The sequence below is a fragment of the Saccopteryx bilineata genome, chromosome 5 (assembly GCF_036850765.1).
Source record: "Saccopteryx bilineata isolate mSacBil1 chromosome 5, mSacBil1_pri_phased_curated, whole genome shotgun sequence".
Taxonomy (NCBI): domain Eukaryota; kingdom Metazoa; phylum Chordata; class Mammalia; order Chiroptera; family Emballonuridae; genus Saccopteryx; species Saccopteryx bilineata.
The window spans coordinates 108,890,712-108,917,442 of NC_089494.1; the positions used below are offsets into that span (position 1 = coordinate 108,890,712).

Consider the following 26,731-nt stretch of genomic DNA (forward strand, 5'->3'; position numbering starts at 1 on the left):
AATGGTGAGATCTTGATAACATTATACAGAGTGAAATAAGTAAATCAGAAAAAAACAAGAACTGCAGGATTCCATACATTGGTGGGACATAAAAATGAGACTAAGAGACATAGACAAGAGTGTGGTAATTACGGGGGGCGGGGGAAGGAAGGACGGAGAGGGGGTGGGGGAGGGGAGGGGTACAAAGAAAACTAGATAGAAGGTGACAGAGGACAATCTGACTTTGGGTGATGGGTATGCAACATAATTGAATGACGAGATAACCTGAACATGTTTTCTTTGAATATATGTACCCTGATTTATTGGTGTCACCCCATTAAAATAAAAATTTATTTATAAAAAAAAATAATGCTGCAATAAACATGAGGTTGCATATATCTTTTTGAATTACAAAAAAAAAAAGTTATAAGAATGGTGGTGTGCCGCTTACAACGTTTTCAATTAGGCCGTCTTCCCCTAGGCACGGGAGAAGATAGTCGTAGCTGCGCACACGGTTTCACTCGTCCCTCCACCAGGCATAGATATAATTGAAACTAAAAGCCCCAAGAATTGGAGGCTGGGACTGACTTCTCCGCCCCTACCCTCTGGGAAAACCCGCAGCAGACTTCACTAACGTAGGGACGGGAGCGGCCGCCGGCGACTGCACCTCACTGCACATGCGCCCTCGCCCCGCCCGCCCGGAGCCGGAAGCGGGAGCGCTCGCTGCCTGGGCCTGGCCTGGCCAGGGCGTCGGCACCGGCGGCCATCTTGGCTTTCCCGGGAAAGGCGGCGTGAGGGGAAGAAGTTGTAGGGTGGGGGCAGGAGTGAGGAGGAGGGGAGAAGGAGGGGGAGGAGGCCGCGGTGGGGCAGGGCGGGGACAGCCTGCCCGCCCGGGTTGCGGAAGTGGTAGCCGCTGACCGAGCTTGCCGCTTTCTCGCTACTGCTTCGGCTTCCCGGCTCCCCCACGGACGGAGAGGGCTGCCTGGCTGTGGATGGTCAGATAGCTCCTCTCTCCCGCCGCCAATCCCTGGCCACGAGCAGTACGGAGCAGACGGCGGCAGCGGCAGCAGCAGGCGAGGAGGAAGATGGCGGGACGGCTGCCGGCCTGTGTGGTGGACTGTGGCACGGGGTGAGGGGGCTGGGGGGCGGGGGTGGGGAAACTGAGGTAGGAAAATGGCGGGGCCCGGAGGAGGTCGGGCGATGAATGGTGCGGCCGACTGCGGGGTCCGCCGGAGTCCCGCCGGGCTGCGAGGGGTGGGGCCCGGAGAGGCAGTGCCTCCCCTTGTCCCCGGGTTTCCCCCTCCGGGCCCGGGGCGGGGCGGGGGTGCGGGCCCGAGGAGCCCCCCGGAGCGCGTGTCCCCGCGCTGCTCCCGGCCCTTCCCCCACCGCGCCGGTCGCCTCCGGGGTGCGCGCCGAGCCCGGGCACCCGGCTCCTCTTGGTTTGGGGACCGAGGGGACCGAGCGCGAGGACCGGCTTGGCGGAGGAGCGAGAAGGGAGAAGCGCTCCTTGCAGGTTTTGCAAGATTGCTGTGACAACACTGCCTGGGTGTGGGTGGCGGAACGGGAAGACTCGAGTCGCAAAATGGGAACCTAAATCGGGCTTTCATTTGGCCGCCCACCGCCTCTTCCTCTGCTCCGGGGCTTGTCTATCTTACGCTGCGTTTTAACCGGCGAACCAAGTCACATTTTAATTCGAGAAAGATGTCATGTGTTACTTCTCTTGCCTCAAAAAAGTCCCCCAGTGAGCAAGCGCGCTGCAACTTCCTTAGTTTTGTCAAAGCGGCTTCCTGCTTTCGGTCTTTTATACCCTTATAAGGTAGTTTTTCGTTTCCAGCCTGAACACATCTTATTAGAACTTGCAGAATTAAGCCGATTTCAAATAGAACGAGTTACTGGTGCTAGGTGTCAGTTTATGTGAACTTAAAAAATACATGTTTGTGTTCTACGGGAAGGTAGGAAGGGAATCCCACAGAAAAATAATTTTAAGTTGTAGACGTTTATTCTGTGACGGTATCTTAAAGAGAGAAGGAAGGTATGGAGTTATGAGGAGATGTGCTTGCTTTCCAAAGAGTTTTTTTAAAATCATAATCTGTAGTGTAGTTTATTAAAATATAGAATGGCGTTAAGGTGGTCTATTATTATTATTACTATTATTACTATTAGGTGTTTTAGAGAGTTATACCACACTTGGGAATTACATAGAAAATACTGTCTAGATTTTAATGTTGCATGACTGCTTTATGTTACACTATTGGAAATGTTTTCTTTTTGTGGGTGTTTCTGTGCTGATTTACTATTACATCTGTTAATTCCCCAAACATTCCAATTTGGGGGGTTGGGTGAGGTTGATTGCCAGCCTTCATCCCTTCCCCCGTTTATAGTTGGGCAAACTGTTCAAGGATGCTCCTGTTTGCTCTCTGTAAAATTTCTCTTAACTTCAGGCTAGTGTGACAGTTCGTAAAAATCTCAGCCATACATAGGGAAACAACTGATCTATTAATATTTTCCCTTGGGAAAAATTAGCCTAGTTTAGCCTTGGAACTTTTATGGTATTTTTTTTTTTTTTGATAGACAGCTTATTAAAGTTACTTTTTTCTTAATCCAGTCTCACTTCCCTGAACCAGTATTTTCTCCCCTTCCTTCTTAGTCTAATTGGTAGATAGTTTTATGTTTAGGGTTAGTTTTAAAATTAGATTTGACATGAGAAGGAATTTTCAAGTGTCGTTTGTTAAAGTGAAAATACTGCTACATAACTAATATTTTATGCTTTAGAAATTATTGCGTTGTCAATAAAGTGAGTGTAGATAATTGTGGCCCCAATAATAACGTCTTAAATAGGATGTTATTTTTTCTCACTTCATTTTCCCCATTGTGAAATACAGTTTTGGTTATCGTATTTTTGAGTTAGTATACTAGGTATTTCATTGAGGTTAACTGTCCTTACGTAACCTTCCTGATAGGGCAGCCTTAAATTTAAAACACCTGCTAAGCTACCAGGAGGTGTGGAGAGAGGGGTTCAATCTATATTTAGGATATTTTTGTTTTAATATTTCAGTTATTACTACATCATTACATTTTACTTGATTATATTTTCCTCACAAGAAGTGTTAACTGGCTACTCCTGATTTGAATGGAAACTGATTAGGATTCCCCACTGCCTATCACTCTTTTACCCTTTATCAATCTGAAATTCCATCTTTAGAGATCTCTTTATTTTAGTCTTCAAATACTTTTTGATCTTTCATGTCTATTAATGCAACTTCTGGAATGTTACAGGTTCATCTTTATTAGCAGATAGTGGATTACGTCCTTGAGATTGGATTTGGGATAAATATCTCAGTAAGGGGCAGGCCTTAGTAGGAAGTTGTGTTTTCCAGAGTATTGTGGTCTCCAGATGCAGGTTGCCCACCCATGTATTTTCTATGTTCCTTTGTGCCTCAGAGAATGCATTCATGTCTTAGGTCTCTAATTGTAGTTACCCATTTAATGTAAGTGAAAAGTAAAGACTTTAATCAGGTTGCTCATTCCATTTTATTATATAAATTAGGCAAAAGGTGACTGGAAAAAGGGGCCATCTCTGAAACTTGGTGATCTTAGGTAAGACAAACTGTAAGAGTTAGGAACGTGAAGCTTAATCCCAGAATTGAAAGATCCTTCATCTTGTAAAGTGAAGAATCACCTAAGCATAGGTGATAGAAGAAAATAACTTCTTTTGAAAAGAATTTAGAAAGAAATAGTTATTTTATATTGATACCCTATCTACACAATTTTTTGGGTCTGTATTGCAATAGTGTTGTACAATAAAATTTGGCCACAAAGATTCTTGTTGATAGAGTTGGTTGTTTAAGAACTAAATTACAGAACTCAAACCTACTAGTGAGGAAACGTTTATTACTTTTTTAAAAGCCCTTTTAAACACATTGTAACACTTGAAAAGTTAAAAATTCTTTTATTTTTGCATGTTTTCACTCAAATTTCTTCAATTCAAGCTTCTTACATATTTTTATTATGTCGTATTGTAAAATTTCTTTTTCCCCTTAATGACTTTTTTCCTCTGAAATATATGCATTGGTAGGTTATTTTCATTGATTACGATAGCAGAGGTTAATATAGCCTTATTGTAAAACTTTTGGATATAATCAAATCTAGAATGAATTAAGAAATTTCTCTAATTGACTTTTTAGCCATCTTAAAATGTAAGCATAAATATTTTGTTGGAATTAGTGGATGAGGAGCTTATTTGATTCTTCCTGTGGCCACATTCTAGCGGTGAGTGTGGATAAGAATGATCTTCAGAGCAGACAGGAAGGGCTGAGCGCACGGAAGAAAACATAAGTGAGTTCACGTTTCTTACATGAAATATTTTGAACATGATATTTTATAATGCTATTTATTTCCCAGCCATCTCCTAGGGAAGAAACATTCACAATATCTTGTTATGTCAAAAAGTTTGATTAAAATTTTTATTCCTTCATAGGTCATGTTTTGCATATTACTTTGCATGCTGTTTGGAGTAAGTTTTACAGACATGTTCCTGTTTAGGAGTTAGAGTCTTATTTAGATTTAAATAAAATCTCTTTCTCCTTTCTTTTCATTTCTGACTATTTTCTGTTGAAACATTGATTTTGGTTTGGGTATATATTGTATAGAATGAACTTTACAGCCATATTGTGAAATACAGTTCAGAAATTCTATTTTCAAACATAGAAGGGACAGATGTACCAGTAGAGGATTTGCTGGCCAGGCATTTTTTGTTTACCTTTAATCTTGTGACAGCCTTTTTTTTACCTCATTTTACAAGTAAGAAAACTGGGTTAGAAAATTTAAATTACTTTTTTAATGTCACATAGTTAGCAGGTGGTGGGAATTGCTATATGGACTTCAGAATTTCATAAGCCCTGTGTTTTCTGTTACACCGTGGAGACTGGCTTTTTTCAGAACTATGCACTTTGCTTTATTTTTGTTAGTAAGGTCAACTCTTTATTTTTATTTAAAATATTCTTAAAAAATATTAGCATTATGCATTTGATTTCATTAACTAGAAAAACCTTGCTCTCCAAATCTTTCTGACTTAGATTTTTTCCCCTAGATATATGGACTCCTAGATTTATTTCTTGGTAACTTTGCTTAAATTTATTCTCTAGAAAAATTTACTGTTATGAAAGAGAGAGAGAGAGAGAAACAGACTAGATTTTTTTTTTATCAACTAATGACAGCTAACATCAAAAATTTTGTATCAGGCCTGACCTGGTGGTGGTGCAGTGAACAGGCCTGGGACACTGAGGACCCATGATTGGAACCCTGAGGTCGCCAGCTTGAATTCGGTTGGGCTCATCCAGCTTGAGCACGGAGTTGATTGCTTGAGCCATGAGATCATAGACATGACCCTATGGTTGCTGGCTTGAAGCCCAAGGTAGCTGCTTGAGCAAAGGGTCACTGGCTTGGCTGTGGTCCCCTAGTCAAGGCAGATAAGAGAAAGAGTCAGTGAACTACTACGGTGCCACAACTATGAGTTGATGTATCTTATCTCCCTCCCTATCTGTCCCTGTCTGTCTGTCTGTCTCTCTGTCTAAAAAAAATTGTGTGCCAGATTTTGGGCTTCTTATTGTCTTATCTGTTTTTCACATTAACCTGAGAAGTGTATTGTCCTTATTTTATAGACATGAAAATTTAGGTTGAGGGAAGTTAAACGACTTGCCCAAGGTAATGTACCAAATAACTGTGCTAGGACCACTATGGGGTGAGATAAAAGAAGGTTTACAGTTGTGAGTATGCAAAACAGTTTATTCTTGTATTATTTATTATTGTATTTCCCATATGAACAATTGTAAACCTACTTTTTTTTTATTTTTTGTATTTTTCTGAAGCTGGAAACGGGGAGAGACAGTCAGACAGACTCCCGCATGTGCCCAACCGGGATCCACCTGGCACGCCCACCAGGGGTGACGCTCTGCCCACCAGGGGGCGATGCTCTGCCCCTCCGGGGCGTCGCTCTGCCGCGACCAGAGCCACTCTAGCGCCTGGGGCAGAGGCCAAGGAGCCATCCCCAGCGCCTGGGCCATCTTTGCTCCAATGGAGCCTTGGCTGCGGGAGGGGAAGAGAGAGACAGAGAGGAAGGAGAGGGGGGGGTGGAGAAGCAAATGGGCGCTTCTCCTATGTGCCCTGGCCAGGAATCGAACCCCGGTCCCCCCGCACGTCAGGCCGACGCTCTACCGCTGAGCCAACCGGCCAGGGCCTGTAAACCTACTTTTGTCTCACCCTGTATAAATCTCCTTACATAGAGGATAAGCCTTTGACAATTTTGAATCATTTAGGTATTTTTTGGGAGAATTCATATATGATGTTATAAAGACAGAAAAAGCAATGTTAGTAATTTAAGGAGTGCTTGCAGAGTTGGGCTTACTGTAATTTAGCAGCAGTCCAGGCACTCTTGGAAATAATGCATATTTCAGTCTGCTTTCAAGAAGCTTAATGAGACAAGAGCTAAAAATCATTTAAAATAGAGGATGGTGGAAGGCTGCATTAATCAAATGTTAAGGTACTTTTCTGACACTAATAGTTATTCTGTAGGTTGTAAGGAAAGAAATATTATTGTGGTCATGAAGAATCAAGGAATGTTCAGTGAAGGTAGGATATGAGCTTTCCTTTTAAGGATTTGAAAGGGTGTATTAGAAGGAAAAGCATATATAGCAGAAGGGTTACCCCTCTTAGCTTGTGTTGTACACCCCCTCACCTTTATGAATTGAGGACTACTTAATAACATAGTGTAGACTAGATTATGTAATGTGAAAAAGTACTATCATTTATTGAGCACTTACTGTGTACCCAGTGTTTGTTATATGTAAGCAAAGCTTTGATTTAAAAGAATTTTACATGATAAAGAATAAAAATCTAGACCCTGGCCGGTTGGCTCAGCGGTAGAGCGTCGGCCTGGCGTGCGGGGGACCCGGGTTCAATTCCCGGCCAGGGCACATAGGAGAAGCGCCCATTTGCTTCTCCACCTCCCCCCCCTTCTTCCTCTCTGTCTCTCTCTTCCCCTCCCGCAGCCAAGGCTCCATTGGAGCAAAGATGGCCCGGGCGCTGGGGATGGCTCCTTGGCCTCTGCCCCAGGCGCTAGAGTGGCTCTGGTCGCGGCAGAGCGACGCCCCAGAGGGGCAGAGCATCGCCCCCTGGTGGGCAGAGCTTCCACCCCTGGTGGGCGTGCCAGGTGGATCCCGGTTGGGCGCATGCGGGAGTCTGTCTGACTGTCTCTATCTGTTTCCAGCTTCAGAAAAATACAAAAAAAAAAAAAAAAAAAGAATACAAATCTAGGAGAGGAGTGAAATGTTAAAAGAGATTTCAGAATATGTTCAGGATAGAATGCAGTAGGATCAGATGTAAAAGAGGTATTTGGGCTGCAGTTATGGGACATGCTGTGGAGTAGGAACTCAGATTTTTTTTGGATGAATGAACTAGTACGAATGAACAAGAGCATTATAGAGGTCTGGTTTAAAAAACTACTTCAGGTCCTGGCAGAGTAGCTCAGTTTCCTGATATGCCAAGGTTGGGGGTTCGATCCCCGGTCAGAGCATGTATGGAAGTGACCAATGAATGCACAACTAATTGGAACAACAAACCAATGCTTCTCCTCCTGCCCCAATCTCTGTGTCTGTCTCTGTTTCTCTCTGTGTCTCCATTTCTCTCTAAAATCCACCAGTAAAAAAAAAAATCAACCAATGACAGCGTGGATAAGAGAAACAACAAATCGAAGCTTCTCTCTCTCTCTCTCCCCTTTTTTCTGTCTAAAAAAAACCAAACCAAAAAAAAAAAAAACAAAAACCTGCTTCAGAAACACCCATACCCAATGACTCAGGATCTCAAGGATTGAGCCTAGGAATATTCATTTAAATAGGCTTCATAGATGATTTTTTTTTTTTTTTTTTTTTGCATTTTTCTGAAGCTGGAAACAGGGAGAGACAGTCAGACAGACTCCCTCCCGCATGCGCCCGACCGGGATCCACCCGGCACACCCACCATGGGGCGACGCTCTGCCCACCAGGGGACGATGCTCTGCCCATCCTGGGCTTCGCCATGCCGCGACCAGAGCCACTCCAGCGCCTGAGGCAGAGGCCACAGAGCCATCCCCAGCGCCCGGGCCATCCCCGCTCCAATGGAGCCTTGGCTGCGGGAGGGGAAGAGAGAGACAGAGAGGAAAGCGCGGCGGAGGGGTGGAGAAGCAAATGGGCGCTTCCCCCGTGTGCCCTGGCCGGGAATCGAACCCGGGTCCTCCGCACGCCATGCCGAAGCTCTACCGCTGAGCCAACCGGCCAGGGCCCATAGATGATTTTTGAGCACTAGTTTTGCAGAGAAGGGCTGAAATAACAATGTTGGCAGTGGGAAGGGAGCAGAAGAGAGAAATTTGGGAAAAGTTGCTTTTTTTCCCTTTTAATTTGTACCTTTCTTCTGGCAATTATATTGTTTTGGATTGTTTATTTAGGATCAGTAAGGGCTTTGTAGTGTAGTTGTTTTCATTTCAAACTCTACCATTTCATATGACCTGAAGCTGTACACTTCAAATTCTCCAGGTCTTATTTTTAACCTTGTGTTATGTGGAGTTCATAATGTCTAATTTTTTTTTTGAGATAATGAAAATGGTTCAGCACAGTGATTGGTGCATAGTAAGAGCTCACATACATTTTAATTATTTCATTTATGTTCTCTTTTATTGAATTGAAGATTTTAAGGAAAGGAACACAGTGTCATTCTTATTTTCTTATCTCCTGCAGTGCTTTGCACAGTGGAGGTATGTAACTAGGAGGTGTGTAACTAGTTGACTCAGGTGGATCATAAATAGGTTAGCAGTGAAGATTTCAAGATTATGAGTTTGATTGGGACAATAAGGGACTTGGATTTAAAAAGCTGAGTAAAATTGGAATTGGTTATTAAATTTGGAATAATGATCCATAATTGGAAATGTTCTAGAGAAACTTAGAAATACAGAATTTCAGGAATGAAAGGGGAGGAGATTTGGCAGTGATCGTTATAATTTATACATTAAGGTTAATAAAATGACAATTTAAAGAGAAAACAAAAGATTGAATATTAATGTTTCTTCTTTAAATGTATCTTGGATATGGGATCTGTCTTGAATATCACAGTGAGAAGCATGAGTGAGCACATGAGGCCTGAAGGAGTGAGAGAGCAGCTTCACTGATAGCCAGTCTCTTATCTCAGCCCATTTATTTCTCCTTAGCAGGAGAGTTTGCTCAGAATAGGGCTAAATTCTCCTCTACAGTGTTCCTCTTTGTCTAGCATGCTTCCCCTTCTCCAGCATGTGGAAACTGAAGTGTGGAATGGTTAAAATATAGCTTCAAGCAATATGTTTTCTGAGACAAAATTCCTCTATAAAAAGGCATTTGAACGCTCACCTATAATTCTATTGGAACCTGTAGCCTCTTTTTATGACACTGCTGATCTGTAATAGCCACTGGCATAAAGAGGCAAGAGCAGCAGTTAAGTAATAACACTACATTAACCAGCTTTATAGCTTACCACACACTTATAAATACATGTATTATTTAGTAACAGTGCAAGATAAGGTAATTTTAGTGGATTAATGTTTTAAGTTTGGTTCTTCAGAATAGGATAGTGATTACTATTTTTGTGCTATTTATTTTATATCTTTATGTGGGCCTTTATAGTATAAACTATTTAAAAGGTACCTACATAGTTGAGTAATAAGAGGACAAAAAGATAAAATATAACATCCTAATTTATTCCAAAGGACCATTTTGTGGAATTTTAACAGTTTTCTTTCAAAAATTTCTTCAAAACCATTCCGAACTGTTGATTTAAGTGCAAGCCATTCTTATAGAAATACCTTTGAATTTGTGAGGTCAGATATATTCTTTTTCCTTTTATTCCTCCTTATTGGTAACATATACCTCCAAAAAAATTTCCCCCCCATCTTTTCTGATGCTGACTATTCCATCTTTAAACATTTCTCCTTTAAGGCTTTCTGTCCTTTGTGAAGGGTGTTTTTAAGACAGTTACTGTAATTAGTGTGCTTGAGGGAATATAATGTCTTAAAAAGGGGAAAATACAGTGTAGGGTTGTTTTTTGGAATTCTTTAAAAATATAAATTATATAGTATTGATTTATGATAAAATACAAGTGTTTAGTCTGATTGAATAAAGTGCACTGTTCTGCTATATAAGCACTTTTAAAATTCAGTTACTTCGAGGCTCCAAAAATAGTATTTAATGTGTATTTTTTACTCTTTTTATAAATTACAGGAAGTGCCTAATGACATATTAAATTATGGAGCTGAAATAGAATTTTGAGAAATAATTTAAACCACTGTTTACAAATGAAATGGAGGTCCAGATTTGAGAAAAGTCTTTTAGGAATATTCTTTGTTATTAATTAATAGTACATTTAAATTTTCTGTGGAGTTCACATTCATTGGGTATAGTAGTTGAAATTTCTTGTTAGTAGTTAATAGTATATATAACACAATGTTAAGGTAGTTTAGGTTGAGGCCTTGGTGCAGCACATGCATCAAAAGTCTTTAGAGTTTTTTGTTGTAATAAAACATGTATGAAAAATAAAAAATTATACTTTTATGTTCCCCAACATAACATTTTCAGTCAAGTTTAGAAACAGTTTTCACCCTGGCAGCTTGGCTCAGCAGTAGAGCATTGGCCCGGCATGTGGAAGTCCTGAGTTTCATTCTGTCAGGGCACACAGGAGAAACGGCCATCTGCTTCTTTACCCTTCCTCTCCCCCTTCCCTCTCCCCCTCTCTTCCACTTCCCCTCTCCCTTTCTCTCCTCTCCTTTCTCCCCTCCACCCTCTCCCCTCCCTCTCCTCTTCCCACTGTCCTGCTCTGCTCTACCTCTCTGGCAGCCATGGCTTGAGTGGTTGGAGCAAGTTGGCCCCAGACGCTGAGGATGGCTCCATGGCCTTGCCTCAGGTACTAAAATAGCCCAGTAATGGAGCAGTGGTTCCAGATGGGCAGAGCATCACCAGTAGGGGTACATGTGGGATATGTCTCTCCACCTCCCTGCCTCTCATTTAATAAAAAAGAAAAAAGAAACAATTTTCATAATATGAATGCTCTTTTTAAAGAAATACTATATGCTTTTTATTCGTTTTATAGACATATAAATTTTAAATATGTTAAGTGTTTGGATATCAGTTATTTACTTGGTATGTATACAAAATGAGACACTTTTAGTAGTTTTGTTTTTGAGATAATTGTTTATAACCTTTTTTAGAAACCTATGAAGTAAATACTATTATATAATTACATTTTAAGTTTTTGTTCGTTTTTTGTGTATATTTTTCTGAAGTTGGAAACGGGGAGGCAGACAGACCCCTGCATGCGCCCGACTGGGATCCACCCAGCATGCCCACCAGGGGGCGATGCTCTGCCCATCCGGAGCGTTGCTCTGTTGCAACCAGAGCCATTCCAGCACCTGAAGCAGAGGCCATGGAGCCATCCCCAGCGCCGGGGCCAACTTTGCTCCAATGGAGCCTTGGCTGTGGGAGGGGAAGAGAGAGACAGAGAGGAAGGAGAAGGGGAGGGCTGGAGAAGCAGATGGGTGCTTCTCCTGTGTGCCCTGGCCGGGAATCGAACCCGGGACTCCTGCACGCCAGGCCGATGCTCTACCACTGAGCCAACCAGCCAGGATATATAATTACATTTTAAAGATGAGGAAACTGAGGTATAAAGAGCTTAAATAACTTGCTAAAATAAATAGTGGATATAATTGAGTAGTAAATCTCAAATTTGACCCCTGAGGCATTGTAATTCCATAATCCATTGCTATACTGCCCCCAGTTGGGATGCATTCAACAAAGGTAGCTAAATTGTTAACCCAGTTTTTGAATAGTGTTCAAATTTAAACATATAAAAATACTAAACATGTTTTTTAGAACTGCTAGTTTGTAGTACAAATAAGAAATATATGGGGAGGTCTTAGTGACTAATTTATTGATTCGGTTAACCTAAAACACTTGCATGTTAAATGATACAGACTTATTAGCCATGTGAATATTGCAAGGACAGGTTGTATGTAACATGGTAAAACTGATGATTGCAGATTAATTTAGGAGAGTTAAATTAAGAAAATATTTAATTACATATAACTTTCAAATGAAGGTATACATATTTCTGCAGCCACAATTTGAAAATGAATAATTGATGCATTAAAGAAGGCATTCCTCTCATAAAATACAGAAATGAAATAGTTCAATTTAAGAGTAACTTAGTAATAATAGAACTGATAAATTTTTTTATTAGATGTAGGAGACTTAATATTTAGTTTTTGACTTTAAAAATAATGAATATATAGATTAAGGAAAACACATGGGTTGCCAGAAAGTAGAACATTTTTCTAAAATAGAACTATAGAGATTATCTCTGGTGTATATGATGGATTTAGATGCATTTTATATAAAGAGCACACAGTTTTAGTATTAGTGAAAACATACATGTTTTCTGTTTGGAAGTATTTATTTTAAAATTTTGCTGTATAAAAACCAAAAAAAGTAAAAGGTAACAGACCAAAGGAGAGAGATATTTTGGGGCTTTTTTCTTTGCCTTTTTTTGGTTAATTTGTTATTCATTTAAAAGATTAAATTTTTTTTCAAAAGAACTTGCTTTGTTTGTTTCAGATTGCCTTGTTGTCCAGAAAATTATTTAAAAAACGAAACAAAACAGAGGCTTGATTTTTTTTTTTTTTTTTTAAGTGAACAGGATTTAAACTTGATAGGAAGACTGAGAAGAAAAGTAACTTGTTACTATATCAGTGAGAAATCTTGGATGCAAACAACAAAATGACTTGCTAATATAAGCAAAAAAAAGTTGTTTGAACAGTTATGATGTAGATCATAAAATTGATGGGAACCCAGTTTTAGAAAAGCAGAGAAAAGGGAAGGCCAGGTAACAATAGTCTGCCACCAGAGCCATGCTCTCTAGAACAGGGGTAGTCAACCTTTTTATACCTACCGCCCACTTTTGTATCTGTTAGTAGTAAAAATTTTCTAACTGCCCACCAGTTCCACAGTAATGGTGATTTATAAAGTAGGGAAGTAACTTTACTTTATAAAATTTATAAAGCAGAGTTACAGCAAGTTAAAGCATACAATAATAATTACTTACCAAGTACTTTATGTCAGATTTCCTCTAAGTTTGGCAGAATAAATCTTTATAAAACAATTTACTATAGTTAAATCTTTTTTTTTTTTTTATACTTTGGTTGCTCCGCTATCGCCCACCATGAAAGCTGGAGCGCCCACTAGTGGGCGGTAGGGACCAGGTTGACTACCACTGCTCTAGAAGGTCTGCAGGATGCTGCAATTAGATACTAGCCATATGAATTCTGAACCTTCTCTTCATCTTGTCAAGATTCAAAGTTCTGACCAGATTGGCTAGACGTAGATCATGTGATGTAGCTGACAGCAGTGGGATGGGTCATTGTTAGTTCCTTCTAAAATGGGTTTTGGGATTTGCCTCCTGCCAAGTCTTAATAATAGGTGGGTACCTCATAGGAGTGGGATTGGAGTCTGGCAGAAAAAAATGAGTGTCCACACTGTAGGGAAAATGATGGGAATGGGGAAATATGTTGACTATTTGTCTTTTTGTTGCCTTAATTTCCTTATTTCATTTTAATAATTACTTGATCTGTTATTACTTAGTTTGAATTAACATTCTTTTCCAAAAGTGTAAAACCTTTAGAATTTGTGTTCAATCTAAAGATGTGAAAGAGCAGTTTTTCAAAAGAATAATTGATAGCATGAATAATATGGAATATTCATTAGAACAGAGGTAGAGCAGTCTAGTAATTTTGGAAAGTAGGATCCAGTTGGTAATACAGTGATACGAGAGGCTATTTAAGTTTTTTTTTTTTAATAGTGAACCAGAATTATAAAGACTTTGAGCTGTACTCATTCTTTTCAGAAGATAATGTGTTACACACACATACGACAGGGAGAAAATAGCTTATGCATCTGTTTGTTCATAGTTGGAAAAATTGATCTTCAGTAAATATCTAGTAAGCATCAAGTACACAATGAATGCTTTTGCAATACTTTTGCCAAGGGGAATATAAAGATGAATAGGAAATGGTGTGTGCGCCTGTCTGGTGGTGATGCAGTGGATAGAGCGTTACCTAAGATACTGAGATCCCAGGTTTGAAACCTCGAGGTTGCTGGCTTGAGTGTGGGCTTATCTGGTTTGGGCGCAGGCTCAACAGCTTGAGCGCAGGGTCACAGGTTTGAGTGCTAGATCATCAACATACCAAGGTCACTGGCTTGGCTTCAGTTGCCTGCTCAAGGCACCTATGAGAAGCAATCAATGAACAACTGAAGCGACACAGCTATGTGTTAATGCTTTTCATTTCTGTCCCTTCTCTCTCTCTCTCTCTCTCTCTCTCTCAGAAAACAAAGAAAGAAAGAAAGGAAAATGGTGCCTGCCTTTAGGAAGCTTACATGTGCACAAGTAATTATGACAATGTGATAAATATTCTGGCAGGTAGAAATGAAACTTTTTTAAATTATAGGTGAAGATGAAAAAGTCTTCCTGGTAGAGATAATAACTGAAATAGGCCTTCCAAGATGAGTAAAGAATTGATACAGGCAGAGATATAAGGCTGGTGTACCAGGTGAGAGAACAGTGGGAGGAAACAAAGTGAGGTGGGAAAAGTGGAAAAGTGAGTTTGGGTATGTTAGGTTTGCAATGCAAGGAAGTAGTAATAGTATAGACAGAAAGCTATGTAGCATGATCTTAGCTTACAGTTTAATTCCAGAGATGAAACTAATTTGTTTGCAATAATTAAGGATGATATTTTAGTCTTCAGATGTTTGAAAAGATTAGTAAGGGTTGTAGTATTTGGGGGATGGTTTATGAAGGAGCTGAACTTGACCAAATACTCTGTAAAGCATAACTAGGATATGATGGAAGGGAAGGAACACTTTGTCAATGTGTATGTAAGCTAAATTGAGAGCTGTATGATGGCAGCATATCTTTTTTATTCACTCTTCAAGTTATAGTCTCGTGCATAATATTCCATTATTCCTAGTAAATATTTTATTGCTAAAGGGAAGTCAGGAAGGAGTTCCAAAAAATTTGAGGGGGATCAGTTAAGATTGTCCTACCTAGAATTTATTATCTCTATTTGCAGCTGTGGGACAGCAAGTAGTTTGTATTATTTATATCCTGCCTTATTTCAGAAACAGTTAAAATGGGGCACAGTGGTTTGGAATTGATTTGATGGGCAGTAGATTGTGTATAGACCGTTTTGGGGTTTTTTTTTTTTGTTTTAGTGAGAGAGAAAGGAAGAAAGGAAGGGTGGGAAGGAGGGAGGGAGAGAGAGAAATGAGGTAAGAAGAGAAGCATCTCCCCATAGTTGTGTCACTTGAGTTTACTGATTGCTTCTCCTATGTTCCAGCTGAGCCAGTGACCCCTTGGTCAAGCCAGTTACCTTTGGGTTCAAGCCAGTGACCTTGGGATCATGTCGAAGATCCCACGCACAAACCAGCAACCTCAGGGTTTTGAACTGGGGACCTCAGTGTCCTGGGTCAACGCTCTATCTACTGAGCCACCACCGGTCAGACAACATTTAAATCTAATACATTTTGAGTTTATTCTTCTAGTTTAAACTAGAAGATTGTCTAGTTTCATTTATTTGGAAGTATCTGTTTAATTTCCCCGACACTATTATGTAGACTATTTTTGTTCCACTATATGTTCTTGTCTCCTTTGTCAAATAATTGACTAGATCTGCATGAGTTTATTTTTGGGCTCTCGAGTCTGTTGCATTGATCTGTATGTCTGTTTTTATGCCTGTACCATGCAGTTTTGAGTACTTTGGCCTTGTATAGTTTGATATCAGGTAGCATGATTCCTCCAACCAACTTTGTTCTTCTTTTTCACAATTGCTGTAGCTATTTTGTGTCTTTTGTGATTCATATAAAGTTTTGGAGTATTTCTTCTAGTTTGAAATATACCATTGGTATTGTGATAAAAACTAGTTGAATCTGTAGATTGCTTGGATAGTACAGATGTTTTAATAATGTTTATTATTCAATGCACAAACATTGTATATGCTTTCCACTTATTTTTATCTTAAAATTCATTCTTTAGTGTCTTACAATTTCTTTTAGTACAGGTCATATCCTTGGTTAAATTTATTCCTGGGTATTTTACGTATTTGTTTTGAAGCAGTTGTGAATGGAATTGTTCTTTTAGTTTCCCTTTCTGATAATTATTGGTGTGTAAAAATGCAACTGTTTTCTGAATATTTTGTATTCTGCTACTTTACTGATTTCATTTTTCAGTTCTAGTATTGTTTTGGTGGAATCTTTAGAGTTCTCTATATACAGAATCATGTCATCTTCAAATATTGACAGTTTTACTTCTTCCTTTCCAATTTGGGTGCCTTTTATTTCTTCTTGTCTGATTTCTGTGGCTAGGACTATGTTGAATAAGAGTGGTGAAAGTGACCATCCCTTTTTTGTTCCTGATGTTAAGGGAAACGCTTGTATATAGTTTTTCCCATTGAGTATGATGTTGTCTGTGGATTTGTCATATATGTTCTTTATTATGTTTAGGTATGTTTCCTTAAGTCCCATTTTGCTAAGAGTTTTGATCATAAATAGGTGCTAGATTTTATCAAATGCTTTTTCTGTTCCATTGCTATGATCTAATGGTTTTTAGTTTTCATTTTGTTTATGTGGCTTGTGTATCATGTTAATTGATTTGAGGATATTTTACCAGCCATCATCTCCAAAATAAATCCCATTTGATCATGGTGCATAGTTTTTTTTCATGTATTGTTGGATCTGGTTTGCTAATACATTGCTTACAAAAATTAGCGAATATTTTATTGCTTCATATTTATTTTGAAATATACCCTAATCTGCTTATAAAAATTAGGGGATATTTTATTGCTTCATATTAATTTTGAAATATCCCTTAATTCTGCTCACAAAAATTAAGGAATATTTTATCATTTCATATTCATTTTGAAATATCCCCTAATTTTTGTGAACAGTATATTTTGTTGAGAATTTTAGCATGTATGTTCATCAGGGATATTGGCCTATAATTTTCTTTCTTTGTAGTGTCTTCATCTGGTTTTGAAATTAGGATAATGCTGACCTGGTCAAATGAATTTGGGAGTCTTGCCTCCTCTTGGATTTTGTGGAATAGTTTGAGGAGGATAGATGTTAATTCTTTTTTGTGTTTTTTCCCTCCCTTCCTCTCCCCCATCCTTCCGGACTCTTGCTCCTGACCAGTATCTACATGGCAGCCCTCATCTAGGGCGGATGTTCAAGTCCAACAAGCTATCCTCAGTGCTTGAAGCCTACACTTGAACAAGTAGAGCCGCTGGCTACTGGAGGGGAAGATGGAGAGAAGGGGGCGAGGGAGGGAGGGAAAAGCAGATGGTCACTTCACTTGTGTGCGCTGACTGGTAGTTGAACCGTGACATCTATAAGCCAAGCCAACACTCTATCCACTGAGCCAGCTGGCCAGTGCCTTAATTCTTATTTGGATGTTTGCTACAATTCACTGGTGAAGTTTTCCAGTTCAGGTCTGTTTGTTGGGAGTTTTTGATTATTGCTTCAGTTTTACTTTTTATAATCTGTTTATTTAGTTTTGGAAGGTTGTATGTTTCTAGGAATTTATCCTCTTATCCATACTGTCCAATATGTTGGCATACTGTATAGTTGTTTATAATATTTTCTTACACTCCTTTGTGTTTCTTTGATGTCAGTTATTATTTCTTCTCTTTAATTTCTGATGTTATTTTTTGGGTCCTTTCTTTTTCTTGATGAGTCTGGTTAAAGGTTTGTCAGTTTTTATTTTTTCAAAGAACCAGTTCATTGTTTCATTGATCTTTTGATATTGTTAATTAGACTGTTTATTTCTGCTCTGATCTTTATTATTTCCTTTCCTCTACTCACTTTTGAGTTTTGTTTGTTCTTTTTCTAACTCCTTTAAGTGTCAGCTTAAAATGTTATTATATGAGATTTTTCATGGTTTAGATAGACCTGTAATGCTGTGATTTTTTTTCTCTTAGAATTCCTTTCAGTCCTAATGTTAGGAATGTGTCCCATAGATTTATTATTGTTATGTTCCATTTTCCTTTGTTTCAAGGTATATTTTGATTTCATTCTTGATCTCATTGTTAAGTTAATAATTGTTTAGTAACATGTTATTTAGCCTGTATGTCTTTGTGTGTTCTTCAGGTTTCTTTCTTTCTTTTTTTTTGGTGACAGAGACAGTGAGGGACAGACAGGCAGGAAGATGAGAAGCATCAATTCTTCGTTGCAACTCCTTAGTCTCTTTAGTTTATTGATTGCTTTCTCATATATGCCTTGACCTGGGGCTACAGCAGAGTGAGTGACCCCTTGCTCAAGCCAATGACTCCGCTATCAAGCTGGTGAGCCCCCGATCAAGCCCGCAGGGGCTTCGAAACTGGATCCTCCACATCCCAGTCCAACACTCTATCCACTGTGCTATCACCTGGTTAGGCCCAGTTTTGTTTTCTTCTGATTGGTTTCTAGTTTTATACCATTATGATTAGTGAAGATGCTTGATATAATTTCATTCTTGTTAAATTTATTAATACTTGTTTTGTGTTCTAATGTGTGGTCTGTCCTAAAAAATGTTCCATGTGCACTTAAGAATATATGTTCTGCTGCTCTGGGGTAAAATGCTCTAAACATCAGTGAAATCCATCTGATTTAGTGTGTTATTTAAGGTTGCTGATTACTTGTTGATTTTCTGCCTTCAAGGTCTATCATTTGCTTTACATATTTACATATTTTAGGTGCTCCTGTGTTGAATGCATTAGTGTGTTTAAGGGTTATATCCTCTTGTTGGATTGCTCTATTTATCATTATGTAGTGTCCTTTGTGTATTATTACAGCCTTAAGACTGTGTTGTCAAAGATAAGTATTGCTACCTCAACTTTTTTTATTTTCATTTGTATGAAATATCTTTTTCTGTCTCTGAGAAAGGGTTTTTTAATTTTTTTTAATGCAGGGAAAAAGTAAAAAATTCTTTTTCTGCAATCTGCTTGAAAAGTTTCTTCTCTGTGATAGCTATATGTCTTAGCTATTTCAAATATAAAAACTGGTAGTTAATTTTGGTTAATGGAATTTTACATTTGAAAAGCTTTTATTTGTAAGTTTTAAATAAATTTACTATTTTATACTTTTTCTAATTTTATATAAAGAAAATTTAGAAGTTTTTAAGCAAACCTTTTATAGCTATACCCAAGTCCCTTCTAGTTTATTAGAGTGTGCTCTTCAGATATTACTGTGTTTTATATATACTAATATGTAAAGTGTTGGAAATGTGATTTTTCAGCTCATCCTTTTAGATTCCACTTTTAGTCTCAGTTGTTCCTTCAAGTTTTATTGAATTCTTTTCCTCTCATCTTTCCTCCTCCCTACCTAAATGCTTCTATTCTCTGCACATATGTGAGCACTAAAGTGTTTTATAGGAGCATTAAAATGTATTTTTTAAGCCTGAGTGTTCTGTAGTCCTATTCTGATATTTTTATTTTCGTGATGTATTTTCTAAACAGTTTCTGAACTTTGAATTTTTGAGTATTTTCAAAGCTTAATTTTCAAAGCATTTTTTAAAGTTTGCTAATAGTATATAAGAGTGTTTAAAAAGAGACAAATTCTTATTTTGTTATCTAGCACTTTGCTCTCTCTCTACCAGAGAAAATGTGAATTTTTGAGGGTTTGGCCTGACTCAACAAATCTTTTCCAGGATTTGTGACTTTTTCTATTTTTATTGTATTCTATACCACATTTTTTTTTGAACCAAATTAACTTTTAGAAGCTAAGCAACTTTTATTTATTTATTTTTAATTTTCCCATTAACTTGTGAGAGATTGAAAGGGAGAGAGAGAGCGGAAGGGATAGAGAAAAGCATTAACTCGCCATTCTACTTAGTAGTTCCAATTATTTGTACAGTCATTGACTGTGGATTGAACCCACGACCTCTGCGCTGGGATGATGCTTTATCTACTGAGCTACCCTGTCAAGACCAAGACTAAGCAACTTTTAAATTTAAGTGAACTTAAAAATTTCCCCTCATATTTTTTTAATTGGTAAAAATAGTGTCATCTATGATAATCATTAATTACTATAATTTAGAAATCTGTATCCAGTGTATTTAAACTTCACATGATTTTGTTCTTTAGGAATATTATTTAAATTTTAAAATCTAGGCTGTAGAACATTAGTAAATATATTTGGCTGTCACCTCACATTAGAAAAATATTTTGCTATGGAGTTTTAACTATGGTACAAATGATTAGATGTAATGATAAATCCATACAGTTGATGTACTTTATATATTTTTGTGTGCGTATGTGTGTTTTGGGGAAGAACATACTTGTTTTGACTGTTTTGTATTAATAAGTTCATTAGACTCTTGGTATTTGTTTTGAAAGTAATTTATTGAGGAATATGCTCAATTGAGGGAATTTGATTTTGACAAAGAATGGAGTATTGGTGAATTTTTTAAATGGAAGTTTCTTAAGAGATTTTCTACTGTAATAGAATGTCTGCCTCAGATATCTTAATATCATATTTGGGAGCTGTTATTTTACACACATAAAAATAATACAGGCTTGTAATACATATTCAGGGAGTGGAAGAGATAAAGACTTTATTTAAAGAAAGGACGACTGATAGTTCAAGTGATCAGGAAAAACTTCACGGAGGAGTCCTAAATTGTGAGAGCTTTTCTGAAAGGGTGAAGTGTAAGCACAGATAATATGTGGAGGGGAAATGTGCAAGTCATGTAGGTGAAAATGAGTATGCTTCAGGTTGTGTTCATGGGAGCAGATGAGGGGAGACATGCATGTACAGTAGAATTGGGGCTTATTATGGAGAACTTTAATATTCATCTGAAGGATTTAATTAAAATATTTTTGTCTGAAAGGGAACTATAGGAACTATTACAATCACTCATTTTATAGAAACAGGAACAATTTTGTATTTAATTTTGTAGGCAGTACAGCCTCATTTGAAGATTTTTGAGGTAAGCAGTGAGATTTGGGAAAGATTATTCTGTTCTCCTTGGTGGAGGTCAGAATTGAAAGCAAGATATTCCCTGTGTTGTTTGTTAGGGTATTTGTTGTATATATGAGTTGAACTGCTGTGGTGGCAAATGGGAATAATTAGGTATTAATCCTTCCACTAAGTGTTAGTCAGACTGTAGACTTTCTGGTATTGTGGCCCAGACAGTTTGGCCAGTGTCATGTTTTAAATGTTTTTATTTTGATAAGGCACAGTCAGTTCCACTGTAGCTTGTAGTCTTTCGAGTAGTGTTTTAACTGATTTTACACTCTTTATCAGATAGATTATAGTGGTTTTTAGTAATTCAATGAGAATAGATTATTCATATCAGTTGATGTTGGTTTTATGTATTTTAATAATTTTAACTATTATGTCCCCAAACCAGGGGAATGTGAGCTCTCGAGTCATGCTGACATCTTATCTATTACAGGAGTTCTGTTTTACTACACACAAAATTTTCACATTAATAAGAGACTCTTGATTTGGAAGAATAAAAAAAAGTTGACATTGGAAGTGTGATAAAAATATCAGATATAAGCTATAATCTGAAAAATCTTCTACACACTGACTTTGGTTTATAGATAAAGGAATAATTTGTACTGTAACTGTAAGCGTTTAAAAGTTCAGGTGTCTGTATGGCCTTTATCTGATTGAAGAAATGAAAAATTTAAGAGAGTGGAGGAAAAGAGTAATTATAGAGTTGACAGGTATTGAATGTGTACTCTGTGCCAGGTGCTTAATGTCTCATCTTATTTAATACTCTGAACAATATTGAGTTACTTCTTATTTTTTAGCTGAGGGAGTCTCAAGGCGTAGGAATTATTATTAAATAATACCTGTATTCACAAGGGCAGAGGTAATCAACTCTCTTGGAGGTTATGAAAATTTTCATACAGAGGCAGGGTTATTTAATCTGAAGTTTTCAGAATGAGTAAGAGTTTAGTTGTTGCAATCAGTGTTGAAAGTAGCTCATTTTCTGTAGTTGAACAGTGAAAAAAGTGGCTTTGTGGCCTGAAATGCGTTGGTCTGCTCAGAAATTCAGAAGTGTTATGGGTAGGGAGGGCATCTGGTGTAATGTCAGGGTTGCTGGGGGAGGTTGTCAGGAGCCAGTTATTAAAGGGGCTCTTTTGTATACCTTGTAAAGATGTTTTGTTTATCATTTAAAACATGGACAGTGGGGAATCTTTGAAGGAATTTAGTCAGTAGAGCATTATCACATTTTGAACAGTTTATGTATTTCTGTTATTTTTAATGATTTAGTCTCTTTGGCACTCACTCTCAGGTTCTCAAACAAAGCTTTGGGGCTAAAATACCCCCAGAGATTCCCCCCTTTTTATATTAGGAAAAAAATCCTGTGGATATTATAAGAATAAAAGAATGTCAGCAATTTACGTCCCTACTCTTTAGCAATGGGTTTGAATATGTATTGTTACTTTCTCTCTAAAGCACTCATAGGTAGTTAATAGGCCGCACGGCCAAAAGGTGTCCAGCTATCTCACAAGTAGCCCCCAATACATTACTTGTTATTTATTATTTTGTTATTGTGAGAATTTAGGTGGAATTCACTATGGCAGAACAGCTAAACAATTTATTTATTAATGAATAGTAATGTGTTCAAATAGTATGAGACTGTTGCAATTAAAACTCTATGCAGTAAAACCTTCGCACCTCTGACCATCACCTACTACCCCAATTTTCTTCCCTGGGGACAACTAAAATTACTGATTTCTTTATGCTCTTTCAGAGATACTATTCTTTGCTTATGCAATCAACTATTATTTTGTCTGTTTTTACCTTGTCCCTTTACTTTTATACAAATATAGAATACTTGAAAAATTGTTCTGTACCTTGCTTTGTTCAATTAACAGTACATTTTGCAATTGTTTCTATCAGTACATAAAGACCTTCTTCAATCTCCTTTTTAAATAGCTATATACCATTTCATATCATAAATTTAGCCTATTTCGTTTCATTTGATGGTTATTTCCCCTTTTGCTGTTATAAGTAAGATTATAGCAAAAAGAGTCAGTATATATGCATATATATACATGTGTATATACAATAACATGGCCCTGTTATATGTTACTTCTCATATGTATGAATATTTCTGCAGGATCAATTTCTAGAAGTAGAATTTCTCTGGTTAAATCTATGGATATTTATAATTTTAGAAGTATAGATTTTAAATGAACTGAAGCTATGGAATTTTATGCATTATCTACCCACCACGAACCTTATTATGTAATAAATGGAAATCTAACAAATTCATAATTGCTATGATGTAAGTGAAATCCTTATAAAATTCTTTGTTTTTCAGGTATACAAAACTAGGATATGCTGGAAATACAGAACCACAGTTTATCATTCCTTCCTGTAAGTGTTTCTTTTAAGCCACACATTAATTTGTTAAAGATCTTTTCTTAAAGTAGAAGAAAATCATTTCTGATATACTGTTATATTTAATCTTTAAATGCATAGTTTGTAAAGTGTGGTCTCATTTCTATACTTCTAACCATTCATTTCAGCTCTCTGTTTAGCTCCATTTAACAAATCTCCCAAATATCTTTTTTATAAAGACAAAAATGAATGAATTAAACAACCTTCTGCTTTAAGGATATTGCTGTTACCGGTGTGTGCTTGTAATAGGTGAGTATTAAGTAGTGCCTCTCCTATCACACAGCTGTGAAGACTGCTCTTTGGTTTGTGGGTATGGTTACTGTCTGCAGGGCCTTGTGCTTGTTGACATCCCTGATGAGAGCCCATGTTTCAGAATAAGGATGGCATTTTCTATTTAGAGATGTTAACTAGCTATTTTTTGATATAACCACACAGTGTTATTGTTCTGTCCTGTTTTTGTTTAATTGACCAACAACTTTCAGTAGTTTTTTAAAAATACTCTCACATTTGGTTTGTTAGTGCTTTTGTTAGCATGGATTATGTTTCTGGTCCCTGGTGGGTGTACTTTTATACTTTTGACTTTTAAACAATTCACCTTTTGCATTTTATATAGTAACACCTCTGATCTACTTGTCCTACTGCTTAATTAAAAATTTAGCTTATTAGATGACAAATCTTTTGAACCTTTGCTTGGTTGTCTTTATCATTTAATCTTGGGAGTGTCAGTAGTTTTGCAAGGTTGTATTTATGTGACTATTTGAATATTTTTGTGTATTTTTATTGGTTTATGAAAAGGAGAAAGAAACGGAAAAATAAATATGCAAAGAGTAGTGAAAGCAGCTTAGATTTCAGAAATAGTGAAGCTGAGAACTAGGCAGAAATTACTAGGCTTGCCAAAAACTGCAGGTCTTTAGTTTCAATTGGGGACTCATTGCACATGAGCAGGTCAGTTTCATCTTTTGTGTGTGTGTGTGTGTGTGTGAGAGAGAGAGAGAGAGAGAGAGAGAGAGAGAAAGACAGACAGGAGGGGAAAAGATGAGAAGGTCCAATTCTTTGTTGTGGCACCTCATTGATTGGCTTCTTATATATACTGTGACCAGGGGCTCCACCTGAGCCAGTGACCTTGGGTTCAAGCCAGCGTACTTTGGGCTCAGGCCTGCAACCATGGGGATTGTGTCTACAATCCCACGCTCAAGCCAGAGAGACCTTGGGGTTTCAAACCTGGGTCCCCTGTGTCCCAAGCTTTATCCACTGCACTCTCGCCTTGTCAGGCTGTTTTGTCTTTTGTATAGCAAGAAAATGAAATGTGTGAAATAGACGAAATACAATGTCAAAATTGTACTTAAAAGCAAAGCTTTATATAATTTTTCAGTCTTTGGGAACAAGCCTATTTGACTTTTGCATTTCTGATATACATTTTGAATACTTTTCTAGGAATTGGTTTTAAGAAATTACTTAAGTCCAATTCTTTAATACCTAGAATGGATTTTAGGTGACACTGATGAAATAGCTTATTCATGTGTGTATAGTGGTCTTAGTTTGTTGGTATTTTTGTCTGTGTCTAACTGAGGGATAGGTTTGCTTTTCTTTTCCCCCACATTTATATTTCAGTTTATTTATTCTTTGTTAAAAGATTTGATGACATATTGGCTCTATTGGTGACTTTTTTGGACTAGTACTTTAGTTATTATGTGTGTGGGCAAAAGTAGGCTTACAGTTGTGAGTTATGTGAAAGGTGAAACAGTTTATTCTTTTATAAATTATTGCATTATTTATTTTAAGTGTAAACCTACTTTTGCCCACTTCTATATATGAGTTTAGTGTTGTTAGACCATTGTATGGGCTTCTGTTAATTTCCTAAGGCTGCTGTAACAAAGTAACAAAAACCTGGGTAGCTGAAAACAGCAGAAATGTAGATTTCTGGAGTCTGGAAGTCCAAAATGAACTTGTCAACAGGACCCTGATCTTGCTGACAGCTCTTGGGGAGAAACCTTGCCTCTTCTAGTGTCTGGTGTTTGCTGAGAATCCTTGGCATTTCTTGGCTTGTATACAAAGTCCTTTGGTTGTTTTCTCCTGTATGTCTTCATATTGTCTATCTTCTGTGTGTGTCCCAAGTTTCCCCTTTTTATAAGGACATCAGTCATGAAATAGGGGCTGCCTTAATAACCTCATTTTAACTTGAAAGACCCTGTTTCCAGAGAAAGTCACATTCTGAGGTTAGGAATTCAACATATCTTTTTTTGTGGGACACAATTCAACCCATAAAATGCAGATTCTGCGATCTTTTTTTTTTTTTTGTATTTTTTTGTATTTTTTTGAAGTTAGAAGTGGAGAGGCAGTCAGACAAACACCTGCATGCACCCAACCGGGATACACTTGGCATGCCCACCAGGGGTGATGCTCTGCCCATCTGGGGAGTTGCTCTGTTGCTGCCAGAGCCATTCTAGCACCTGAGGTGGAGGCCATGGAACCATCTTCAGTGCCCGGGCCAACTTTGCTCCAGTGGAGCCTTGGCTGTGGGAGGGGAAGACAGATAGTGAGGAAGGAGAGGGGAGGAGGGTGGAGAAGCAGACGGGCACTTCTCCTATGTCCCCTGACTGAAAATTGAACCCGGGACTTCCACACGCTGGGCCGATGCTCTACTGCTGAGCCTACCAGCCAGGGCTGATTTTGCAATCTCTTAAATTTGTAATCTTTTATAAGACATTATGTTGTGATTAGACATTTATTTGAGAAGAATACTGATGTGTCTCATCTTTGAAAAAGTTGATTTTGTTTATGCTGTATTTTATTTCTGTTGAAGATCCTTATAATCTTTATATTTTAAGCCTTAGGTTCTCATCATCTTTGTACCCTTTCTCTGTTTCATCTCTCTGCCAAAATATGCAGTTTTAAATTTTCATTGTATTATTGTTTTAAGAGAGAGAGAGAGAGATGAGAAGCATCAACTTGCAGTTGCTTCACTTTAGTTTTTTTATTGATTGCTTCTCATACGTGCTTTGATGGGGCAGGGTGGAGCTAAACTGAGCCAGTAACCCCTTGCTCAAAGCAGAGACCTTGGGCTCTTGATGATCCTGCACTCAACCTCTCGGCTTTGAACCAGATCCTGCACTCAAGCCAGCTACCTCTGGATTTTGAACCGTGATTCTCACTCTATCCACTGCACCACCACTGACTGGTCAGGCCATTGTATTTTTTTTTCTTAGGGATTACATACAATGTTATTTTGTATTAGTTTCAGGTATACAGCATAGTGGCTAGGC

General features: G+C 37.9%; 1 protein-coding gene across 2 annotated transcripts in view; it reads left to right on the forward strand.

Annotated features, from left to right (window-relative positions):
* The first annotated feature begins 778 nt into the window (after positions 1–778).
* ACTR3 (actin related protein 3) overlaps positions 779–26,731 on the forward strand; it is a 59,127-nt gene continuing 33,174 nt past the window's right edge. The window contains exons 1-2 of one of the 2 annotated variants that reach the window (XM_066279874.1): positions 779–1,108; positions 23,389–23,444. In XM_066279874.1, coding sequence (XP_066135971.1) covers positions 1,065–1,108; positions 23,389–23,444 — 100 coding nt within the window. In that variant the 5' untranslated portion in view covers positions 779–1,064. Of the gene's footprint in view, positions 1,109–1,776; positions 1,796–23,388; positions 23,445–26,731 lie in introns of those variants that run through there. The other variant, XM_066279875.1, reaches the window with a different exon arrangement.